Raw genomic sequence first — 20,224 nt, forward strand, 5'->3', positions numbered from 1 at the left:
AAAAAAAAAAAAAAAAGCAAAACAACAAACCCTATTACCCTAAGTCCCTAACCTAGTGGCTTACTGGCAGGGTGGCAGATGAGAGACGACACCAATACAACAAATATCCTAGGTAATTGAATTAATTTAAATATTTACTTTGATGTCTTGTAAATTGTAGTGGCATAGTGCTATTTGTGAGAATTGATATAACTAAATCAAAGAGTTTATTAACGAAATGGTCACTCGATTATTGTGAAATTATCAATTTAGTTCTTGATAATTTTTCATGCTCAATTAAGTCGACTTTAAAATTGGGATCAAATTAGTAATTTTGCTATAATCAAGTGACCAAATTGATAATTTTGTTTTAGTCAAGGGACCACTTCAGTGAAAAATTAATTATCAATTTGGTCCATTGACTATAGCAAAATTACCAATTTGGTTCCTGACTATAGCAAAGTTATCAATTTGGTCCTGATTTAATGGATGTTTAGCTGCAAAATAAACAGAGGACCAAATTGGTTAAAATTTTCAAAGTCGAAGGACTTAATTGGACACGAAAATTTGTCGAGGACCAAATTAGTAATTTCGCGATAGTAGATGGACCATTTTGGTAATAAACTCCTAAATCAAATTACATGAGAAAAATCTCAATTGTATTCTTTGCAAAGACAACAACAATTAATTTGTGGATAGTAATTTAATTGCAATTCAGCAAGCACTCCCAAACACCACGCAATTTAGTGAATTGACGCAAAAACGAAGCATATTATTCAATTAATTTGTGGATAGTAATTTAATTACAATCTCTCAAGTTCTTCAATTCTCTTAACCCAAATTATGATATTACACAGGGCCCCAATTTTTATTGGAATGGTCCTGATTATGTACATCTAATTTATTTAAAGGTACATAATATGTTAACTGAATACACATATAATTCAAATATCATTTTGAATCAAGATCCACAATGTAGGATAGAACTAGGATAATTTGCCATGTAAATTATTACCAACTGAGCTAGTAAATCAGCTCGTTTTTTTTTTTTTTTTTTTGAGTTCTACTGACTCTATTACATTGTAGTATCTGTTCATAATAGCTACTTTCTCAACCTACTGAAGCACAAAGAGTCAACAGATGCCTCCGCTGAGGCTCGAACCCACTCCCTTCCACATGGGAGTGTACACCGGATGCCGCTTGACCATATTAACTTGGTATACTCAGTAAATCAGCTCATATATTAGCTTGATATACTAGTAAATCAGCTCACTTACTCATCAGCTTGAAGTAGTGTATCACAGTATCAGCTTATGTAACCGAGCTGATTTTTAGTCTAATTGGGCTGATTTTTAGTACATTCAACTCAACCAATCCAACTGATTTGTAACTTATGCAATAACGGACTTCATCAACTCATCCAACTGAGCTGATTTTAACTTATGCAATAAGAGAGTTCAAACTTTTCCTTTCCCAATCAAATAACCTCTTACTAAACTTTAAATAATACTTATAAAACCACATGGCTAGATATTATTTAAGTTTTCATGGTAGCACATCTGAAATATTTATCTCCATTACTATATAAATTTTTAACACTTAAATTTCAATTAGCATGAAATGATATGAGTTTGATATCAATTGTGCAAATAAAAGTTGTAAGAATGAGAGCTTATCATAATAACGTTCACATTTCTTATTGATGTCTACATTTCAAACTAGTAAGCATCAATGGATATAATCTAGTATATCTTTTAATATCAAAGGAACTAAAATAAATCTAAATTATACATTCAACGAGGATTTAATGTCGTAATTGTAACTTCATTTTGAGAACCTTTTGCATGTGTCCCTGAAGAATATTCCTTGCCAAAAAAGAAGCCAGGCTCTTTAGCCTGAGGTAATGCTAAATCATTAACCAACATATGAACTACAGATGACATATCTGGTCTATCCTCTGGAGAGTGTTGCACACATAGAAGGCCGACATGGATTGACCTTAGAACTTGAACTACATCATATGAACCAGTTATATGCTCATCAACCAGCGCAATTGAGTTTCCTTCTCTATAAAGCTTCCATGCCTATACAATATCTAAAATCATACAAAGAAAAATGGAATATTTCCAACAAGAAAGATTGAATTAATAGATAAATTGTAAGACTTACATGTTCGGGAAGAGCCACGTATTGATCTTCATTGATAAACTCACTATTTCTCCTACCACTGACTATCTCAAGTACTGAAATACCAAAGCTAAACACATCTGATTTAATAGAAAAGATTCCATGTCCGGCATATTCTGGAGACATATACCCACTACATAGTATTGGCGATACAAAATGAGAAGATGACATGAAACAAACATATGCCATAGATGCATGTTTAGTAGAACATCTTAAGATGAAATCCAAATTCTTACCATGTTCCAGCAACTCGTTTTGTGTTATCTCCAGTTGCATTTCCTAGTATACTCCTAGCCAAGCCAAAGTCTGATATCTTTGGATTCAAATCAGCATCAAGCAAAACATTACTAGTTTTTAGATCTCTATGAATTATTCTTAGTCGAGAATCTTGATGGAGATATAATAACCCTCGCGCAACTCCATTAATTATGTTGAAGCGTTTTGGCCAATCAAGCAACCTTTTCTTTGTTTGATCTACCAAATGTTTAAGTTAGTTTTGTTTTAATAATTTCCTATGATTTGGATATAGATGACGAGGTAAACATACCAAATATGAAGAAGTCCAAACTTTTGTTAGGCATGTATTCATAGATCAACATCTTTTCTTCGCCGCTAATGCAGCACCCCAAAAGCTTAACAAGATTTCGATGTTGTAATTTGGCAATACAAATGACTTCATTCATGAATTCCTCAAGACCTTGAGTGGAATTCTTTGATAGTCTCTTTACAGCTATTTCTTCTCCCCCATCCAATGCACCCTAGGCAATTAAAATAAATAAAATAAGATTATGTACATGCCCATCTCAGAAATTAAAGTTGCATATAATATATTTTACCTTGTATACAGCTCCAAATCCACCTTGGCCTAACTTGTTCATCACTGAGAAGTTATTTGTAGCTCTTGATATTGTTGACCAATCGAAACGTGGGAGCTCTAATTCTTGCTTCAACTTTTGTTCTTTCCTTTTTAATTTGCAAATATACAAGTAAAGAGACACCCCAACAAGAACTATTACAACCAGCATCGACAAACAAAGCACAAGGATTTTTATTTTCCTCCCCAATGAGTTTAAGTGATGTGGTTCTGGTGTTAACCCTGTAGTTCCAAAAAGGACTTTCTTATTTACACTTTACTATGAAGCTTTCAAAGTGAGTATAAACACATTTATTATACCTGGTATTTCACTAGCAGCCTGTCTGATGTATATGTCTTGCCCATCCGGTATTATTCTCATATCAACTAAATCATCATACCAAATCAAACACCCATTTCCTCCATTACTTATATTGAGAGTGGAATAAGCCATACAAGAGCAATTCCTCAAGCAAAGTCGTTCACACTCTTGAAGGCTCATAGATTCATTATACCAAGAGTGCTTTGTATCTGGCAATTTGATACTAGAATATTTGAGGAATCCATCTGATGAGGATCCATTATTATGGCAATTAAGAGGTTTTCTCCTATGACATCCTACTGACAATCTATCTGTAGCATTATTATTAGGCAAAAAGTTAGCCAGACATCCGCAACTATGATAATATTCATGTATGTTGCAGACACCATTTCCACCACATAAACCATATGTGCCACAAATATTTGCCGGTTCGCTATAAAAGCTCACCCATTGTTTGATGTCATCTTCCCATACCCATAATTTTAGAATACCATTGCTTGTAAGAAGAAATCTATGTAAACCCGAATAAATACTGGTATTATACCAAACATAAACCTCCTTTTTATTTCTTACCAGTCCATAAGGCACGTTGGTGTTGCTCTGTTCTATTGGTGCTACACTAAAGCGCAAACCATTCCATGGACCTGAGCTAAAAATCTCAGTTGTTCTATTCTTAAGACTATATTGTGGGTATCCAGTAGGATCCAGGTGCAGTGTATATTGGCCTGAAGATGGGTCATTTTCACCCTTCCAAGATGTAAAAAATACCTCATGACCCGTCTGTAAATTCCACCCTAACTTCATTCCAGATAACCAATGATCAGTTGGATGATCAAAACTTTGCCACAGAAAATTCTGCAGCTTTTCATCATCATCTGCATCTCTAACCACAAGGTTCCCAGTATCTAGCAACTCTGCAACCGGATTTCGCAGCGATCTTGATGTGTTCGCAGACCAAACAGCCTGACCCTTGTCTCCAAGAAGTGCAAGTTGGCCTCCCAAGGTGATCTTCAAGACTGCTGAAGATGTGTCAGCAAGTGGAGCATCTCTGTTTGCAACCCAAACCACTGTCTTAACTGGATCTTGTCTGTACCATATACCTATGTAATGGTTTAAGGAATTGGTGGTGCTAAAGAATCCCATTACAAAGGTTCCACCCTCTGAAACAATGGTGTTTCCGTCTCTAAGGAATTGGGTTTTAGTAATTAAATCCCTTCCCAAGCAAAAATTTGGTATTGAAAGTAAGAAAGCCAAAAGCAAAATGAGCGAAAGAGGTTCCATGGCTACCGAAAGAGAGAGTGGTACAGAAATTTCTACATACAGTAGCCTAAAATGAAGATCAGAGAACCAAGTGGGTCAACCTTTCCATCCCCTTGAATTAGTTAGCTAGAGCTGTGAAGCTGTCAATTCACCCATTTATATCTTTGGGTCGTTCTAAGTTGACCAATTAAAACTATATAAAATTGGCCTGCTACAACGACCAAACTATATATCTTTGGGTCGTTGTAATTGTCACGACCCGGCGCCAGCCGGTGGTTGATTTTTCTTTTATATTTTGACGGAATGTGTCGGAGATTCGCCGCAAATATATTTGACTTTTATTATAGGTCATAAATAACTTTGAGGGTTTATTTGCTCAAATATAACAAGTATGAGGGCTTAATTGAAACTTTTTGAAGTTAAAGGGCCTAATTGCACAATGAAATATAGTTTGAGGGTTTATTTGACCATTATCCCTATAATTAACTTTTACTTTTATTTATGCTAATAAATAAAGTTTATATTATATTTATGATGTATCCAATTTTTATTTTTTTTATAATTGATTGCAGTTATGATTTTTGAAGATGAAATGCTATTTGTATATATTCAAAATTTCAAATAAACAAAATATATAAATATAATAAACGAATCGATCTCAATATCTCATTAAACATTTAAATTTAATTAGGTGCAAATTAAGTTGTTTATAAGAAAATAAGGGGGTGTACTCAATCTTGACTTTTATAGACTTTTATCAACTTTAAAAGTTTGGTGGTATTCAATTTAGACTTTTAAAAACTCATTAAAAGTCTACCGGTATTAGATTCAGACTTTTCAAAACTCTTTAAAAGTATACGAGTATTCAATTAGGACTTTTATAGAGTTTTTAAAAGTCTACTGGTATTCAAAAAGTTATTAACTTTCATAAACTCTGTCAAAATAGGATTTCTGTAGACTTTTTCTCCATTAATATAAATAGATGAAATCCAACCCTTTAACCCCAAAATTTTCAAGATTCTCTACAAACTTTTTTTTCCTCTATTTATACCAGACAAACTTTTTTATCAATTTTAGGTACACTTCAAATCTTTCATAAATATTCATATACTTTCTTATGAAAAAATATTATTTGATGATGTTTAGAACAAATATTTTTGCTGCGAACACCGCAAGAATTTCTTGCTGCTGATCGCAGCAAAAAAAAAAAATGTTGATCGCAGCAGCAAGCCGATGCTATTGCTGCTACTGTGAGACACAAATTTGTTATGCGAAGCTTGCTGCAACCAGCAGCATGTTGCTACTGGTTGTAGCAAAATTTTTAATTTAAATTTTTATTTATTTATTTATTTGTATTAAGTTGAATTTTTGAGAGATTCTTATTTATTTTTTATTTTTTATTTTTATCAATGCATTAATTTATTTATGATTTATAAAAGTATATTTTTGTAAGACAATTATTAATAATATATTAATAGAAGTTATGGAATTTTTGTAAGGGTGTATTCAATTTAGAGTTTTAATGACTTTTGTATACTTTTTAATATGAAAATGTTTTTAAAAGTTTATAAATGTTTGTTGTACGGATATTTATAAACTATTACAAAGTTAATAAAAATTTAAAAGATTCTAGGGAAGTTTACAAAAACTCTACAAAAGTCAATTAAAATCCATCATTTTAAAAGTATTTGAAAGTATTTAAAAGTCTTGATTGAATACACCCCATGGTGTTGACATGACTTTATTGGACTTTGTCTTAAGTGAGGAAAACCAACAAATTAAAAAATCACAGAGTAACCAATTTAGAATATTCCTATTGATAGTTTAACTTGAAACTTTGTCCTGATCAACTTGGTTAGAGATTACCCTTGTGTGGAAACATAGTATTTGGGAGTTACCATATTGATAGAATAATTTAATTCAAGTTAATTCCTTTGTGTTATATTAAAATCAAGTTGTTAAATGACACGATACACATATGCAAAAATAATATTCACATTTCTTATTGATGTCTACATTTCAAATTTGTAAGCATCAAAGGATATAACTAAGATATCTTTTACTAAGTTTTTTTTTTCCATATTGAGTTTAAATAAATCTAAATTATATATTCAACGAGGACTCAATGTCGTAATAATAGCTTCATTTAGGGAACTTTTTGCATGTGTGCCCGAAGGATATTCCTTGGCAAAAAAGAAGCTGATCTCTTTAGCTTGAGGCAATGCAAAATCATTAACAACATTTGAACTGCAAAGGACATGGCTGGTCTATCCTCTGGAGATTGTTGCACACATAGAAGGCCGATATGGATAGACCTTAGCACTTGAACTGCATCATATGAACCAACTATATGCTCATCAACCATTGCAATTGATTTTCCTTCTCTATAAAGCTTCCATACCTATATAGTATTTACAATCATACAAAGAAAAATGGAATATATATTCTAGACGAGAAAGAATGAATTAATGGAAACATATAAAATGGAACACTTACATGTTTAGGAAGAGTCACGTAGTTGTGATTCGAATGATATATATATTACTGTGTATATATATATTTTGAAAAATAATATATATATATATATATATATATATATATATATATAATAAGAATAATAATTTTGTGTAAATTCAACTGGTTCATCCTCAATAATCTTAAAATCGATTATTTTTTCATGAATCAGTCAATGAATTTCACGAGTGGTGGAACCGTGAATGATGCTTGTGGTGCACATTCGGATGTTGTTAATCTGGTAAATGTTGGCAACGTTGGAAATAATGTTTCCAGTGAAGTTGAAAAATCACGCGATGGTGCTACGGAGAACTTTGGTTCACGAACCGGTAGACCAGTGGTTAATGGCACGCGGTTGGTGCCTAATGAGAAATCAAGTGGATCGGCAATGAGAAATCAAGTGGATCGCAGTTGGTGCCTAATGGCAAGAAAGATCCAGTGGCTATGTGATCACTACATGGTCTGAGGATTATTGTAGTGTGAACAACGACTTAAGCATAATCAAAAGAGGCAAGCAGAAGCTTAGTTTGCAAAAAGATTATTAAAAGAAGATGATAAGCCATTTTGAAGCGAACCGTCATCCTAGTGAAAAGGTTGAGGATAATTTCGCTATTGTTAAAGAATGTGGATGGTTGGACGAGTAAGGTCACAACCTAACTTCTTTAATGGGTATACCCCATGTGCAGATAGTATAGATACCACCCTGTGGGTGTGGACGGCTGAACAATGGAACATGGCACACGGGTTTGAAGGATCACTACAAGATAGGAATAAGGAAATTTGTTTCCAATGTATTTTCTTATTTATTTATTTTTTAAATAAATTTGTTGTAGTATTCTTGTAATATATTTTTAGAGTTAATTCCATTTTTTGTCATAGATTTATAGGTGGCGGTCCACTTTTAGTCCTTTTTTTTCAAAACATCAACTTTTGGTCCTAGTATTATTGTGGCATGACCATTTTTTGTCCTCTATCAACAAAATAGTTTAAATTTCGTAAAATACAAAGGCATTCCGATCTTCAATTTTGAATTTTTTTCAAATAAATAAACATAAAAAAATATAGCGGGTCAACCTACTTTGTATAAAAAAAATATCAAATATACCCTTGTATTTAACTGCATTTCAATGATTTTGTTGATGGAAGACCAAAAATAGTCATGCCGCAATAATACCAAGACCAAATGAGGAATTCTGATAAAAATGGACTGTCACCTATAAATCTAGGGCAAAAAATGGAATTAACTCATATTTTTATTATCGAATAACGATATAATTGTTCCATTGTGTTAATTGAATCTTGGTACATATGAATTATTTGATAAAATAATGTTAAATGTATGAAAAGATTCAATATGGATGCTTTGTGCATACGTAGCATTATTTGGAAAATGCTAAAATGACTTAATAACCGAAACGAAATGTAACAATTGTGTTGCATGTTGAAATTCTGTAAAGGACTTCGGTTCTAGTTCATGTAGAACGATAAGGATTTCAAGAATAAATTTGTCAAAATTGCGATAGCTATATAATCATGAGTGTCACAGCTCAAGTGCATTGAATATTTTAAGAATATTCCTAATACGAATATATAAGTTTGATTCAACTAGTTGGAAAATTTGGTTGATTTGATGTTGTTAATTGTGTTAAAATTAACTTGATCAAAAATTTCAAATTATACTAGTATGAAATTTAATTTAAGACAAATGATGAAATGTTGGGTCATTCAATCGTTAAGCTTGAGCTTAAGTGCTATTGGAGCACTAACGGAAATGCAATTTAATTTAGCACTAAGTGCTAATTAAGGCATTGTAGTAGTGCTTGAGTGAATGCTTAACGTCCGAATATTATAGCACTAATTGTAGTGCTTGTTTGGTTAATATGGCTGTTAAGATCATATGTTTGATAGCACCTAAATGTGCTTAAAGCTAGCACCTCTCTTAAGGTGTCTGCTTGTTCAAAAGGTGCTAAATGTTGATAATGCACCGATTCGTGCTTTGGCCTTCGGTCAATTTCGAATGGATTCGTAAGTGCTAATTTGTGTGCACCTACGAGATGTGTTAATTTGTAGCAAATATTTATTCTTTATAAGAATAAAGTAGAAAATCAAATTAATTATGGAATTAATGTAGTTAAAAAAGTGATCGATGTGGTGAATATGAAACACCTATTGGTGATTTCTGCGCAAGCATTGATATCATACTCGAGCGTATGGCACGGTGTTCACCTCAATTGAACGATGTTGCCGAACATGAATATCAAGATATTGATAAAATTCGGGCCTACCTCAAAGTATTTGGGGTAAAGTAATACTTTGGACAAGCAAGTGCCTTTTAAATAAGGTTCCCCGCAAGAAACTCGATAAGACTTCTTACGAGTTGTGGATAGGTAGGAACTATCATACTAATACTTGAAATGTGGGGGTGGCTTGCCAAATGTGTTTATTAGTTCTTTGTACATGAAGTCCTATCTTCTGGACATACATAAGAACACGATAAATTGAATCAAGAAATTCATTATTTTTGAGGATGTATTTCTATGAAGGTTAAATAAAGGACCTAGCATGTTGAAATGAAAATTCAACGTAGCTGAGGTTGGAGGGTTGTACGAAGTTAAGTTTTGTGGGAAAGGTTATGTCTCACGGTGTGGAAATTGCCCACGTTCCGCGACTAGAAGATGTTCATGTCTCGCGGACGAGGCTTAGCTCTCGCTCGCGACTTAGAGTGATCTCTTGCACGCAGTGACCTTCTGCACGTAACTTAAGTGACCTTTCGAAGGAGTCTCTGGTCGATCGTTTCACTTTCGTACGTGGGATTAAGTTGTATATTTCGTATATATATTTTGTTTTGATTTCATATCAATTCAAAGTATGTGGTGAGTTTTTTTTTTTTTTTGAGTACTACTGACTCCGTTACAATATAGTATCTGTTCATAGCTACTTTCTCAACTTACTGAAGCACAAAGAGTCAACAGTTTCCTTCACTGAGGCTCGAACCCACTCCCATCATCCATGTGGGAGTGTATTTATGTTGTATATACTTTGATTATATATATGTTGTGATTCGAATGATATATATATATATATATATATATATATATATATATATATATATATATATATTATTTTGTGTAAATTCGACTGGTTCATCGCCAACATACATATCACGCACCTTAAGAAGGAAAACAACGCACCTTAAGAGGAAAAACCACGCACCTTAAGAAGGAAAATCACGCACCTAAATTCACCGCACAACCACTATATATGTGTGTGTGTGTGTGTATGATATGTATTTATATATATATATATATATATATATATATATATATATATATATATATATATATATATATANTATATATATATATATATATATATATATATATATATATATATATATATATATATATATATACACATAAACGGAATTAAAAGGGAAAAATGGCCATGGGGTTGCCTTTCACAAGAAAGTTCAAGCCCGCACCAATGAGTTTCGTGACTATAGTTTCGCAGGACTAACATCAACAAAATTCAAGCTCGCACCAGTGAGCCACCATAGAACACGTCACAAAACTAGGAGTTTCGTGACTATAGTTCTGCAGGACTAACATAACTAGGAGTTTGGTGACTATAGTTCCGCGGGACTAACATGGTCGTGGGTGGCAGGCAAAATTAGCACAAATCCCTCCTCTAACCTTCAATGATGCCCACTTCCTTCACCTCCTACATGTCTAGATCAACATATACAACACCATTGTCATACACAAGCACATACACACATTCATAACAGTTAAAGAGATCAGGAAAAAAAGAAAGAAGATGAAGGGGAGATATGAAAGAGAAGAGAAGAGGAAGAGGAAAGCTTATTATGGTTGTCTCCTTTGTGTTGAATGAGAGTTTCCTAGAGAGTGTTTGTGAGGAAGAACAAGGGATGGATTGAAGAGACAAAGAGTGAATAGTGGTGTTTAAATAGGGAACAAAACCCTAGGTGGAGAGTTCTACACGGCTAGGAAGGGTAATTTGATCATTTTGCGATTTAAAACTTCGAGTTATAATTTTGGGTCAAAAGTTAGGTCAATCTCGGGTGTAAAATGATATAATAGATTTGTAAGGGATACGGAGATTGTGAAATCCAAATCGATTGTGAGGAGGTACATTGCCAAATCCATGAATGCCAACTTCTTGGCTAGTAATGGGCAAGCTGCTAATTTCGATCACTTCATAAAGAAGATCATTCAAGAGGGAGCGGGAATAATTGTGCGCGTGTATCACGAACAGAATCAGGTGGCGGATGGGCTGGCTAAGCTTGTGCTTTTTGAGGAGACTGACTGGATTGAGTTTGACGAGCCCCCCACCGGCCCACCCCCACCCACAGGATGTAGAAACCGGGTTGATTTTGACCAAATTGGTCTTTGTACGCAGTGCTTTGATTTGTTGGACACTTGGTTGCTGCCTCGTTGTGTTTTTTGGTTCCCCTCCCTCCTCCCGTTTCCAAAAAAAAAAAAGAATTAACAAATATAACCTCAAGAAAAAAAAATTATTAACAAAATTTCTAATTATATAATATCATGGACTAAATGTGACATATTATAAACAATTAAAGGACTAAATCTATTCAAAGCAATTGACAGGGATAAATTTTCAAAAGTAAAATAATTAAAGAGCCAAAAGTTGTCAAAAACCTTGTTGTCAAGTGGCATGAAGTAATTTTTCCAAGTGGGAGGTCATGGGTTCAAGACTGAGGCAATATTGACTTGTTGTTGGGTTATGTGGATAGATCCTTCCTCTAACAGGGTCAATAGTACTCAAAAAATTTTCTATTTCATAATTAGAGTTAATTACCGTTTTGGTCCCTCGACTATGGCGAAAGTACCAAATTAGTCCTCAACTTTCATTTTTGGCCGATTAAATCCTCAAGTATTAATTTTTTGTCCGATTTGATCTTCTGTCTGTTGGAGTGTTAAATGGTCGTCTATTTTGAGGGCATAATACAATGACTTTGTGGTCTAGTGGCACCCGATTGCACCCCCATGTGGAAGGGGGTGCGTTCTGTAATAGAGTCAGTAGTACTCAATAAAAAAAAAAGATAAGGAAAAGTTCACTATACGACCAACTGAAGGTCTCCGATATTAAGCTGTGCAGCAATATCATCAAGTTGCTTCTTTACACTCATATCGATCATTTTGGACCCGAAGGAGTCGAGCACGATCTTGATTCGAACATTCTTCGCTCCGGTTAGGCACTGAACGCCTTTTGCAATCTAAGGCAGATGCTGCGACTCTAGCTTCACCACCGAAGTGACGACGGCTAGCTCCGTGTCTGTGCTTTTGTTGTACACCATCTCGAACTCTTGCACGATGTCCTTGATCAACTCTATGTGGTCCATGTCCACGAGGATGTTGAGAAAGTTAACCACGTGCGGCTGGAGCTCAGACGACTTGGCGATCTCGGCAACTAACTTCTGCTTCTTCTCATCGCTCATGATAGGGTTAGCGAAGAAATCGAACACTGATTCCTCTGTGAAGACTTTCTCGATCTTCTTCAAGTCAGCCGAGGTTTTCTCCAGAGTTTCATTCGACTTGCTTGGAGGCGTCGCAGAGCGCGACGGCGTAGCTTTCTGCAGGCGAGTAAACTATTTTAGCACCAAGCACCCCGCCCCGGCTGCCATGACGAGAGTGTTGTTTGGAGGGGCCCTAACGGTGAACTTCGGAAGCCTAAGGCCTCCGGAGAAAGAGAGCTTCATTGTCGACGAGACGATGATTTGAGTCGACGGCGGTGAGCGCGACTAGAATGTGAGGAGTTTGTTGCAAAGCTACACCGCTTTGAAACTTTGAGGGCAAAGAATGGCAAATGATGCATACGCCGGTGAATGGGAGAAAAGCGGGTGAAAGGACTCTAACGCCCTCAAAGTCTTAACTGAAAGGACTATTATGCCCTCAAAGTAGACGGCCACTTAACATCCCAACAGACGGAGGATCAAATCGGACAAAAAATCAATACTTGAGGATTTAATCGGCCGAAAATGAAAGTCGATGACCAATTTGATATTTTCGCCATAGTCGAGGGGTCAAAACAGTTAACTCTGATAAGTCATAATTACTTATATGTCTATATGTCTAGTGATGGTTTTTTTATATAAGGCTAGGGCATATTACTAGATAATTAAATGTAAAATTTGTTACAGAAAAAATGCGCACGAAAGAGAGCTTTTATGCTATATTCTAGGTTGCTCCATCCCAACAATGCTTTTGGCCCACATCTAGAAAAATTTGAACTCATAATCAATCTCTAACTTTTTCAATTTTGAATGTTTTTCATATTGACATCTTTTTATCATTTTAAAAGAACAGGAATAATGTTCTAATTACAAAATACCCAACATTATAATGGGAGTGCTTGGTAAATAGCTGTTAGCTAATAGCTGATTGGTTTAGCTGGTATTTAATAGCTTATTGTGTTAGCTGGTTTGACTAGTTGATTTTATTAGCTAGTTATAAAAAAAGTGTTTGGTAAATTAGCTGTTTATTATTAGCTGATTGCATGTAAAATGGCCTTTAAGGGTATAAGTTATTTTAAGTTTTAACTATAATAAGGGTATAAACTCTTAAGGATAAATGCTTATAAAATTTTGGTCACCAATTACACTATTTCTAGAGACATAAATGTATTATTTATTTATTTAATATTATTAATTTTAAAATTTTAAATTCTAAAATGATTTTATTGAAAATTTATTATTATTAAATGAATAACCCACAAGCCAAAGCCCAAATCAAATCAAATCCCTAAATCCTCTCCCCAAATCAGAGAAGAAATAGTGAGAAGAAGTGAAGAAAAAATGAGCGAGAATCAAAGGCAAGAAGCAATGGGGAGGAAGAAGGGCGAGAATCAATATAGCAAGGATGAAGATGATCAATTTGGTTAGGCTTTTTCATTGTTTTTGTTTTTTTTTTCTTTTAATTTGTGAAATAAAAAATATAGTTTGTGTATTTGTTGTGTGTTCAAAATGTTGAGGATGAAGACTTTTGTGATAATTTGATAATTTTTTCTATTTATTATTTACTTTTAATTTGTGAGTTTAGAGTGTGTGTTCTTGAGTGTTGTCCATGTGAGAGGGGTTGAAGGAGAGAAAAGAAGAAGGCTGCCAGTGAAAGGAGAGAAGTCGAGAAAAGAAGAAGAATGATGGGTAATTTGTCTTTTAGAAATTAATTGCAATCATCCATCCAAAAACGCTGCTTCACTCAGCGTTTCAAAAATTAGCTTATTAGGATGAATCAAGAAAAAGTCATTAACCAAACACTCATTTCAGCTTATTGACTAAGTCAAACAGTTGAAAATGGTCAAATCAACCAATTTTTGGCTGATAAGCCAATAACCAAACACCCTCAATGTGTTTGTCAATACTCAAAAAGAGAACAATTTAACCAGCTTGATAGACGTAAATGACCGTACATTCTCATCTATTAAGAGAGGTCGAGAGTTCAAAACACACTATGTTCCTTAATTGAGCGAGTTCGATGCAAAGGAGGATTAGTCCGGCAACTTCTATAACCTAAGGTTTAATTTGTGTAAACCATGAACAACAATGGCCTAAGAAGCTTGAAAAGTTGAAATTAAATTATCTACTTCCTAATTGGTTAATTGTGGACAGCTGCAAATTAAATAGCACTACGTGTTAACCCAAATTAAGAAGAAAACAAGCACAACCTGCCGGAGGGCGAAACCAAGGATTAGGTGCACGGTGCACCAGCCAGCCAGCCACCCTTCCTTCACTACCGCCACCTGGTCAAGAAAGCAACACAACAATGAAGAAATCTCCAATGTCAACACCCAAACATCATCGAAAACCACTTGGGACAATTGGCCAGCAGAAGCCCCAAAAGGGGACAGAGCTTAGAAAACAGCGCTGCCATCTCTCTGGTGTGCACATAATCATGAGATTCCATGGGGGAGAGTTTGGGGTTTTTGTCTGGTTTAGGAACGCAGGGAGGAAAACAACAAAAAGACTGAAAAGGAAATCACCATTGACTAAATCTTGCAAGGGGGAATGGGATGAGTATTGAGTAATCCGATGGCAATGCCCTGTGTTACAACAAACAACTAAACTCCAAATTTCTACCCTTTGTCACATAATAATATTTGACTAATTAAGTACCGTAATTACTAGGATTAAGGATGCTGCGTTTGTTGTTTCTACGTGGGTGACGGTGTTAAGACAATGTTGTTATTGTCGTTTGCTGCTGCTCCTGCGTCAAGATTGCACCCGCTGCTGCTGTTGTTGTACCTGCAGAGGACCTTGCACTTGACGACATTGTCGTAGATGTAGAAACCTGGGGTGACCATGATCCGGACCATGGTTGGGACCAGTTTCCGAGCCCGGTCTCCGCCCTTGTCCTCCATGTAAACCGGGTCGAACCGGGATTTGTTGTCGACTCTGAATATGGGTAGACCGGGGTGGACCGAGTTGGCGAGGAGGTGGACCAGCCAGACCGCCTTGGAAGCGTTGAAGAAGGCTTGCAAGAGCGGCTCCGGCCAGGCCCGGTTCCAGCTTAACATGGCCACAATCTCGCTCATTTTCCGGTCGCAAAACTTGCTGAAATCTTCAGAGAAAAACCGGGTTCCTTTGCTCAACACCTCCTCCCATTTGAGCCCTTGCAGGCGGTCGAACGCGGCGAAGTTGGCGGCGCACCGGTCCAGTGGGTTCAGAACCGGGTTACAGGAGCTCTTCTGGAACCCGACGGTCTCGAAGTCTTCGAAGAAGGCTCTGCTCATCAGCGCCTCTAGGTACAGAAGGCCGCCCCGGGAGTTTCTGGACGGCGAGATTTTGATGTCGTAGGGTTGTAGGAGCTGAGATATTCGGTCGTGGATTTTTCCGGCGCCGATTTGGCGGAGCTGAAGAGTGAGCGATCGGCTGAGAAGGCGAATGGATGAGCGGGCGTCGGAGACGGCTACCAAGAAGTGCTGGATTACCCGCTCTTGATCGCCGACTTTAATGCACTGGAAATTGACGTGTTGAGAATTATTATTATTGTTGTTATTGTTGTTGGTGCAAACTTCAAGCCCGGATTTCAAATTGTGGCAGTAAACTTCGAGTTTGTTGAGTTTCCTCTCAAGCTCAGCCATGGAGTATTTCAATCTGGAAGCTTCTAGAACGGCCTCGTCTCTCTTCCGGGTGGCCTGAATAAGCTTGTGCGAGAGCTCCGCCACCGCAATCTTCCACTGCTCCTCCCTAGACGACCCGTCCTCCGACAGCCTAGTACTGGGGCTCTTCTTCACCAGACCCGAAAAAATAGACTTGAAAATACCGTTGGGACTCGCCAGGGAATTCCGGTTCAACCCGTGGCCGTTGTTGTTGTCTAACGGAACCACCGAGATTCTCTCCCGATTACTCGGCCGGCACTTATTGCACACCACGCCGCCGCGGCTATCCTCATCGCCGCCCACACTCTCCGACCGTTTCTTCGACCCTCTCTTCTCCGAACACCGATGAAGCGGCGTCGGACGGTGCTTATACTCGCTCGGAGTACTCTCCGCCCTACTACTGCTCCTCCCCTGCGAATACTCATCTTCTTCATTACCTTCTTCAATCTGTATCCCCCAAAAAAAAAAATTCAGAAAACGATTTTTTTAGCAGCAAGTTATGAATCCACACACGCAAATACTTACAGGGGTGAAGAGAGGGGAAAGGGGGAGCTTGGAGGAAGACGAAGTAGCCATTGAAACTGCTTTGAAGAACAGGGGAGCTTTTTATTATCCACAATCTTGAATTCTTGAAATTAAACTCAATTTTATCTCTGAATGTTCAATGTGGTATTAATGTCTCTCTGTCTCTCTCTCATCGTTGTCTATCGTTGTCTTTAAGGTTGGTGCTTTTCGTCGGCTTGTAATCATGGCTTTGGAGGAATTCACAGAGCTGGATTTTTGCAGGTTTCTGAAGCAATTTTTTTTCCAGCTTCATCTAGCCCCTCTCTTCTCGGCTTTAAAGCGCAAGAATCTAAAAGGTCAGACTCGGGAACCATGTTGGCGCGTAGGACTCACGCGGGGTTTTATTGGTTCGTGCATTGTACCCCCCTTAGTACTACGCCACGATTTCTCTTAACAAACAATGTACGTAATTTTTTAGACATAAATTTTGTAAAGGTTAAAGTTGGTTTAGTTCATACGGAATACTAAATTATAAATATTTCCTTTTTTTTAGTACACCAAAATCTTGCAAGTGATTCACCTACCATTACCCATATATGGAGCACTAAGTACCATTGAAAATTTAATTCTCATTTAAAAAATAATAATTTCTACCTTGTCAACAAATGTTTCAATTCAAATATTAACTAAAAACTCATAAGAGCATGTATTATTACATTTAAAATTTTAGACAATATAAGTATAATTAGTCTCAATGTAACGTTAAGAATAGAACAAATCTACATTAAATTTTTTACTTTCTAAACATAACATTTTTACTATAAGTGGATTTTCATTAAATGCACCAAAATCTTGCAACGGATTCACTTACCATCCAGAAATCCATAATGGATGTGACAATGATTTTCAGTGATTCACTAGCAAAAACAAAATATGGGATGAATCATGTGATTCATGTCACATAACTTGTAGTTATTTATTTAGTTTCAATTGTATTGTGTATTGATTATTAGTTAATAAAGGCTTTTTTCTCTATTTTTTAAAAATTAATCATTAATTAATTTGTTAAGTAAGAATTTTTACTAATATACCAAAAATATTTTTCACTAAATATTTACACTAGTGGCTGAAGGTAGGGATGTCAAGGAGTCAGATATTTTGGACTGAACCCTTATAGAACAAGTTTAGATAGTGTCTAATTAGGTTCGATATGGATTTGGGCAGAGAAAAGAATACCCATCACGAATTAGATAGGATCAGTACGTGGAGTGTGTGTGTATATATATATATATATTTGTGTACATATAATAGATTTATACATTATTAATTTTGTTGTATTATACTTTTATGAATTCTTATGAAAACTTAATATTGTATTAAATAAATTTGTAAAATCAATTATGTGTTACATTAACTTATGTATTAGATAAAAATATTTAACTTAATTTAAAATACATTAAGTAGATTTCGAAACGAATTCAGGATTGCTGCAAGTAGTTTTAAACGTGTGTGTGACCATTCTATTCCGTTCAAACTGCTAAGACAGATTTGAGTAATTTTATAATTAATTGAATTTAAAAAGAAGTTAATAATCAAACCCTTCCCTTTATACAGGAGGTGGTGGGTTCGAGTCTCAGTGGAGGCAATACTGACTCTTTTGCTTCAATAAGTTGAGAAAGTAGTTATGAACAGATACTGCGTTGTAATAGAGTTAGTAGTATTAAAAAAAAAAAAGTTAAGAAATCAGTACCCTACATATTGTAATCTCGTTGAAGGTATCTTTTTCTGTGGAATACTTTTCACCACCATAAAACTTTTCAAAGTCAAAATTTAAGATGGGGTAAATGTAGGCAGTAAAGGGAAAGGCATTATCTATCGCAATATACACAAGTTTTGAGAGACGTGACATTTCACATTTGTCATTTGGTAGGTTGCAGTGCTGTTGTGCGTTAGGAGTTAGATGTTTTTTTTTTTTGAACAGTGTTAGGATCGGAGTTAGATGTTAGTTACTACTTACTAGTTAGGACGGAGAGTTGTGGGATGAAGAGAAGCAACAATGGTCAAGTGCAAAGTAGGTTTCTTGACCATAAATAAAAGAAAAAAAAGGTTAAATAAACTCCTGAATTTTAAGCAAAAAAATTAAAACTTAATTAGGCCCTTATACTTTTAAAAGTTACAATTAAATATATAAATATGTTATTTTGAAGCATAGCTCAGAAACCGGTTGGTGACCTGTGATTGTAGGCCATTAGGATTTCGGTTAGAGGTGTGTAAACTTCGATAAATTTTCGGTTAACCGACAAAAGTCAGTTAACCATTTTTTAATCGAACTTTTTCGGTTTGGTTAATAGTTAAAGGTTTTTTACATTTCTATTAACGGTTAATTTGGTTTGAAACTTCAGTTAACCAAAATTACACACACACACACACATATAATCTAATATGTAAAATCCCTATAATTTTTTAGTGTTGTTATGTTATTGTTTTTGCTTATTTTCTTAAGGATTTTAATTCGATTTATTATTATATATATTATTTTAATTCAATTTATTATTATAGGTATTATTTTAAGAATTTAAAATTTTAGCTTAAAAAAGTTCCGTTAATCGTTTAACCGACCGATTAACCGGAAAAAATTTTGATTCGATTAATTTGATAATACAAAGTTCGGTTCAGTTAATGGTTAAAGTTTTAAAAACTTCGATTAAAACAGTTCAGTTAACCGATTTCACACCCCTAATTTTGGCTAGCCTTCGACAAATTTTTGGCAACAAAACACCGATGACCGAACGGTCGCCGGTCCCGTTTGGAGAAATAGACCTCCTTCTCCAAAGACTGGAAAAGATAGACAAAATTGGTCTCATAATCCAGTTGTTGGAGAAGGATACCAACTTGGTCTCCTTTTGTCACTGATGTTTTGTTGCTAAAAATTTGTCGGAGGCTTGCCAGAATCCTAATGACCTGCAATTACAGGTCATCAATCGGTTTATGGGCTTCATTTCTCCAAAATAATATGTTTATAGGTTTAATTGCAACTTTTGAAAGTTTAAGGGTCTAATTTTTTTATTTTTTTTTTGAAAACAAAAAGGGTCTAATTGATTTTTTGAGTAAAGTTCATAGGCCTATTTGTCCCTTTTTCTTAAATAAAATTACTTATTTTCTGAGTACTACTAACTCTGTTACAATGTAGTATTTGTTAAATAAAATTACTCGTTCATTATTAATAAATAAAAAATTATGAATTATTTATCTTATTTTTCAAATAAAAAAAAATTAAAATTAGTAATTTGAATAAAGTTACTTTCAATCTACTCACTAATTAGTTTATTACATTGCTCAATATTCCTGCATTAGTTACACACACATATAATATATGATAAAATTAAGGATAGACAATTTCAACCCATTCCACGAATATTCACATTAATCAATTATGCATAGATCGGGTATTTTGGATGAAAGTGGGT

General features: G+C 35.2%; 2 protein-coding genes and 1 pseudogene across 5 annotated transcripts; all 3 read right to left on the reverse strand.

The window, feature by feature from the left end:
* Nucleotides 1-1,671: 1,671 nt before the first annotated feature.
* On the reverse strand, nt 1,672-4,687 carry LOC116001634 (G-type lectin S-receptor-like serine/threonine-protein kinase At4g27290). 4 transcript variants are annotated; one of them, XM_031241528.1, is made up of 6 exons: nt 3,341-4,687; nt 3,003-3,262; nt 2,714-2,924; nt 2,403-2,472; nt 2,149-2,236; nt 1,672-2,063 (listed from the first exon to the last, which is right to left on the reverse strand). In XM_031241528.1, exons 1-6 carry the CDS (start codon nt 4,620-4,622, stop codon nt 1,773-1,775), a joined length of 2,202 nt encoding a protein of 733 aa, XP_031097388.1. In that variant the 5' UTR covers nt 4,623-4,687; the 3' UTR covers nt 1,672-1,772. The 4 variants fall into 4 exon arrangements, with proteins under 4 accessions (XP_031097388.1, XP_031097387.1, XP_031097386.1 ...); XM_031241527.1 differs by having other exon boundaries at nt 2,149-2,299; XM_031241526.1 differs by having other exon boundaries at nt 2,403-2,640.
* A 7,526-nt stretch (nt 4,688-12,213) lies between these two features.
* On the reverse strand, nt 12,214-13,169 carry LOC116001126 (annotated as a pseudogene).
* Nucleotides 13,170-15,115: 1,946 nt separating this feature from the next.
* LOC116002827 (IRK-interacting protein) lies at nt 15,116-17,101 on the reverse strand. Its single transcript, XM_031242992.1, has 2 exons — nt 16,779-17,101; nt 15,116-16,700 (listed from the first exon to the last, which is right to left on the reverse strand). Exons 1-2 carry the CDS (start codon nt 16,827-16,829, stop codon nt 15,306-15,308), a joined length of 1,446 nt encoding a protein of 481 aa, XP_031098852.1. The 5' UTR covers nt 16,830-17,101; the 3' UTR covers nt 15,116-15,305.
* Between the last annotated feature and the right edge of the window lie 3,123 nt (nt 17,102-20,224).

This window comes from Ipomoea triloba, chromosome 13 (assembly GCF_003576645.1).
Source record: "Ipomoea triloba cultivar NCNSP0323 chromosome 13, ASM357664v1".
Classification (NCBI taxonomy): Eukaryota; Viridiplantae; Streptophyta; class Magnoliopsida; order Solanales; family Convolvulaceae; genus Ipomoea; species Ipomoea triloba.

Coding starts and splice junctions, on each gene's coding strand:
- LOC116001634 (XM_031241525.1), bottom strand. CDS start 4,622: ATGGAACCTCTTTCGCTCATTTTGCTTTTGGCTTTCTTACTTTCAATA. Junction 2,925..3,002: donor GATTTGGAGCTGTATACAAG/GTAAAATATATT, acceptor TTAATTGCCTAG/GGTGCATTGGATGGGGGAGA. Junction 2,641..2,713: donor TTTGGACTTCTTCATATTTG/GTATGTTTACCT, acceptor AACATTTGGTAG/ATCAAACAAAGAAAAGGTTG.
- LOC116002827 (XM_031242992.1), bottom strand. CDS start 16,829: ATGGCTACTTCGTCTTCCTCCAAGCTCCCCCTTTCCCCTCTCTTCACC. Junction 16,701..16,778: donor TTTCCCCTCTCTTCACCCCT/GTAAGTATTTGC, acceptor TGGGGGATACAG/ATTGAAGAAGGTAATGAAGA.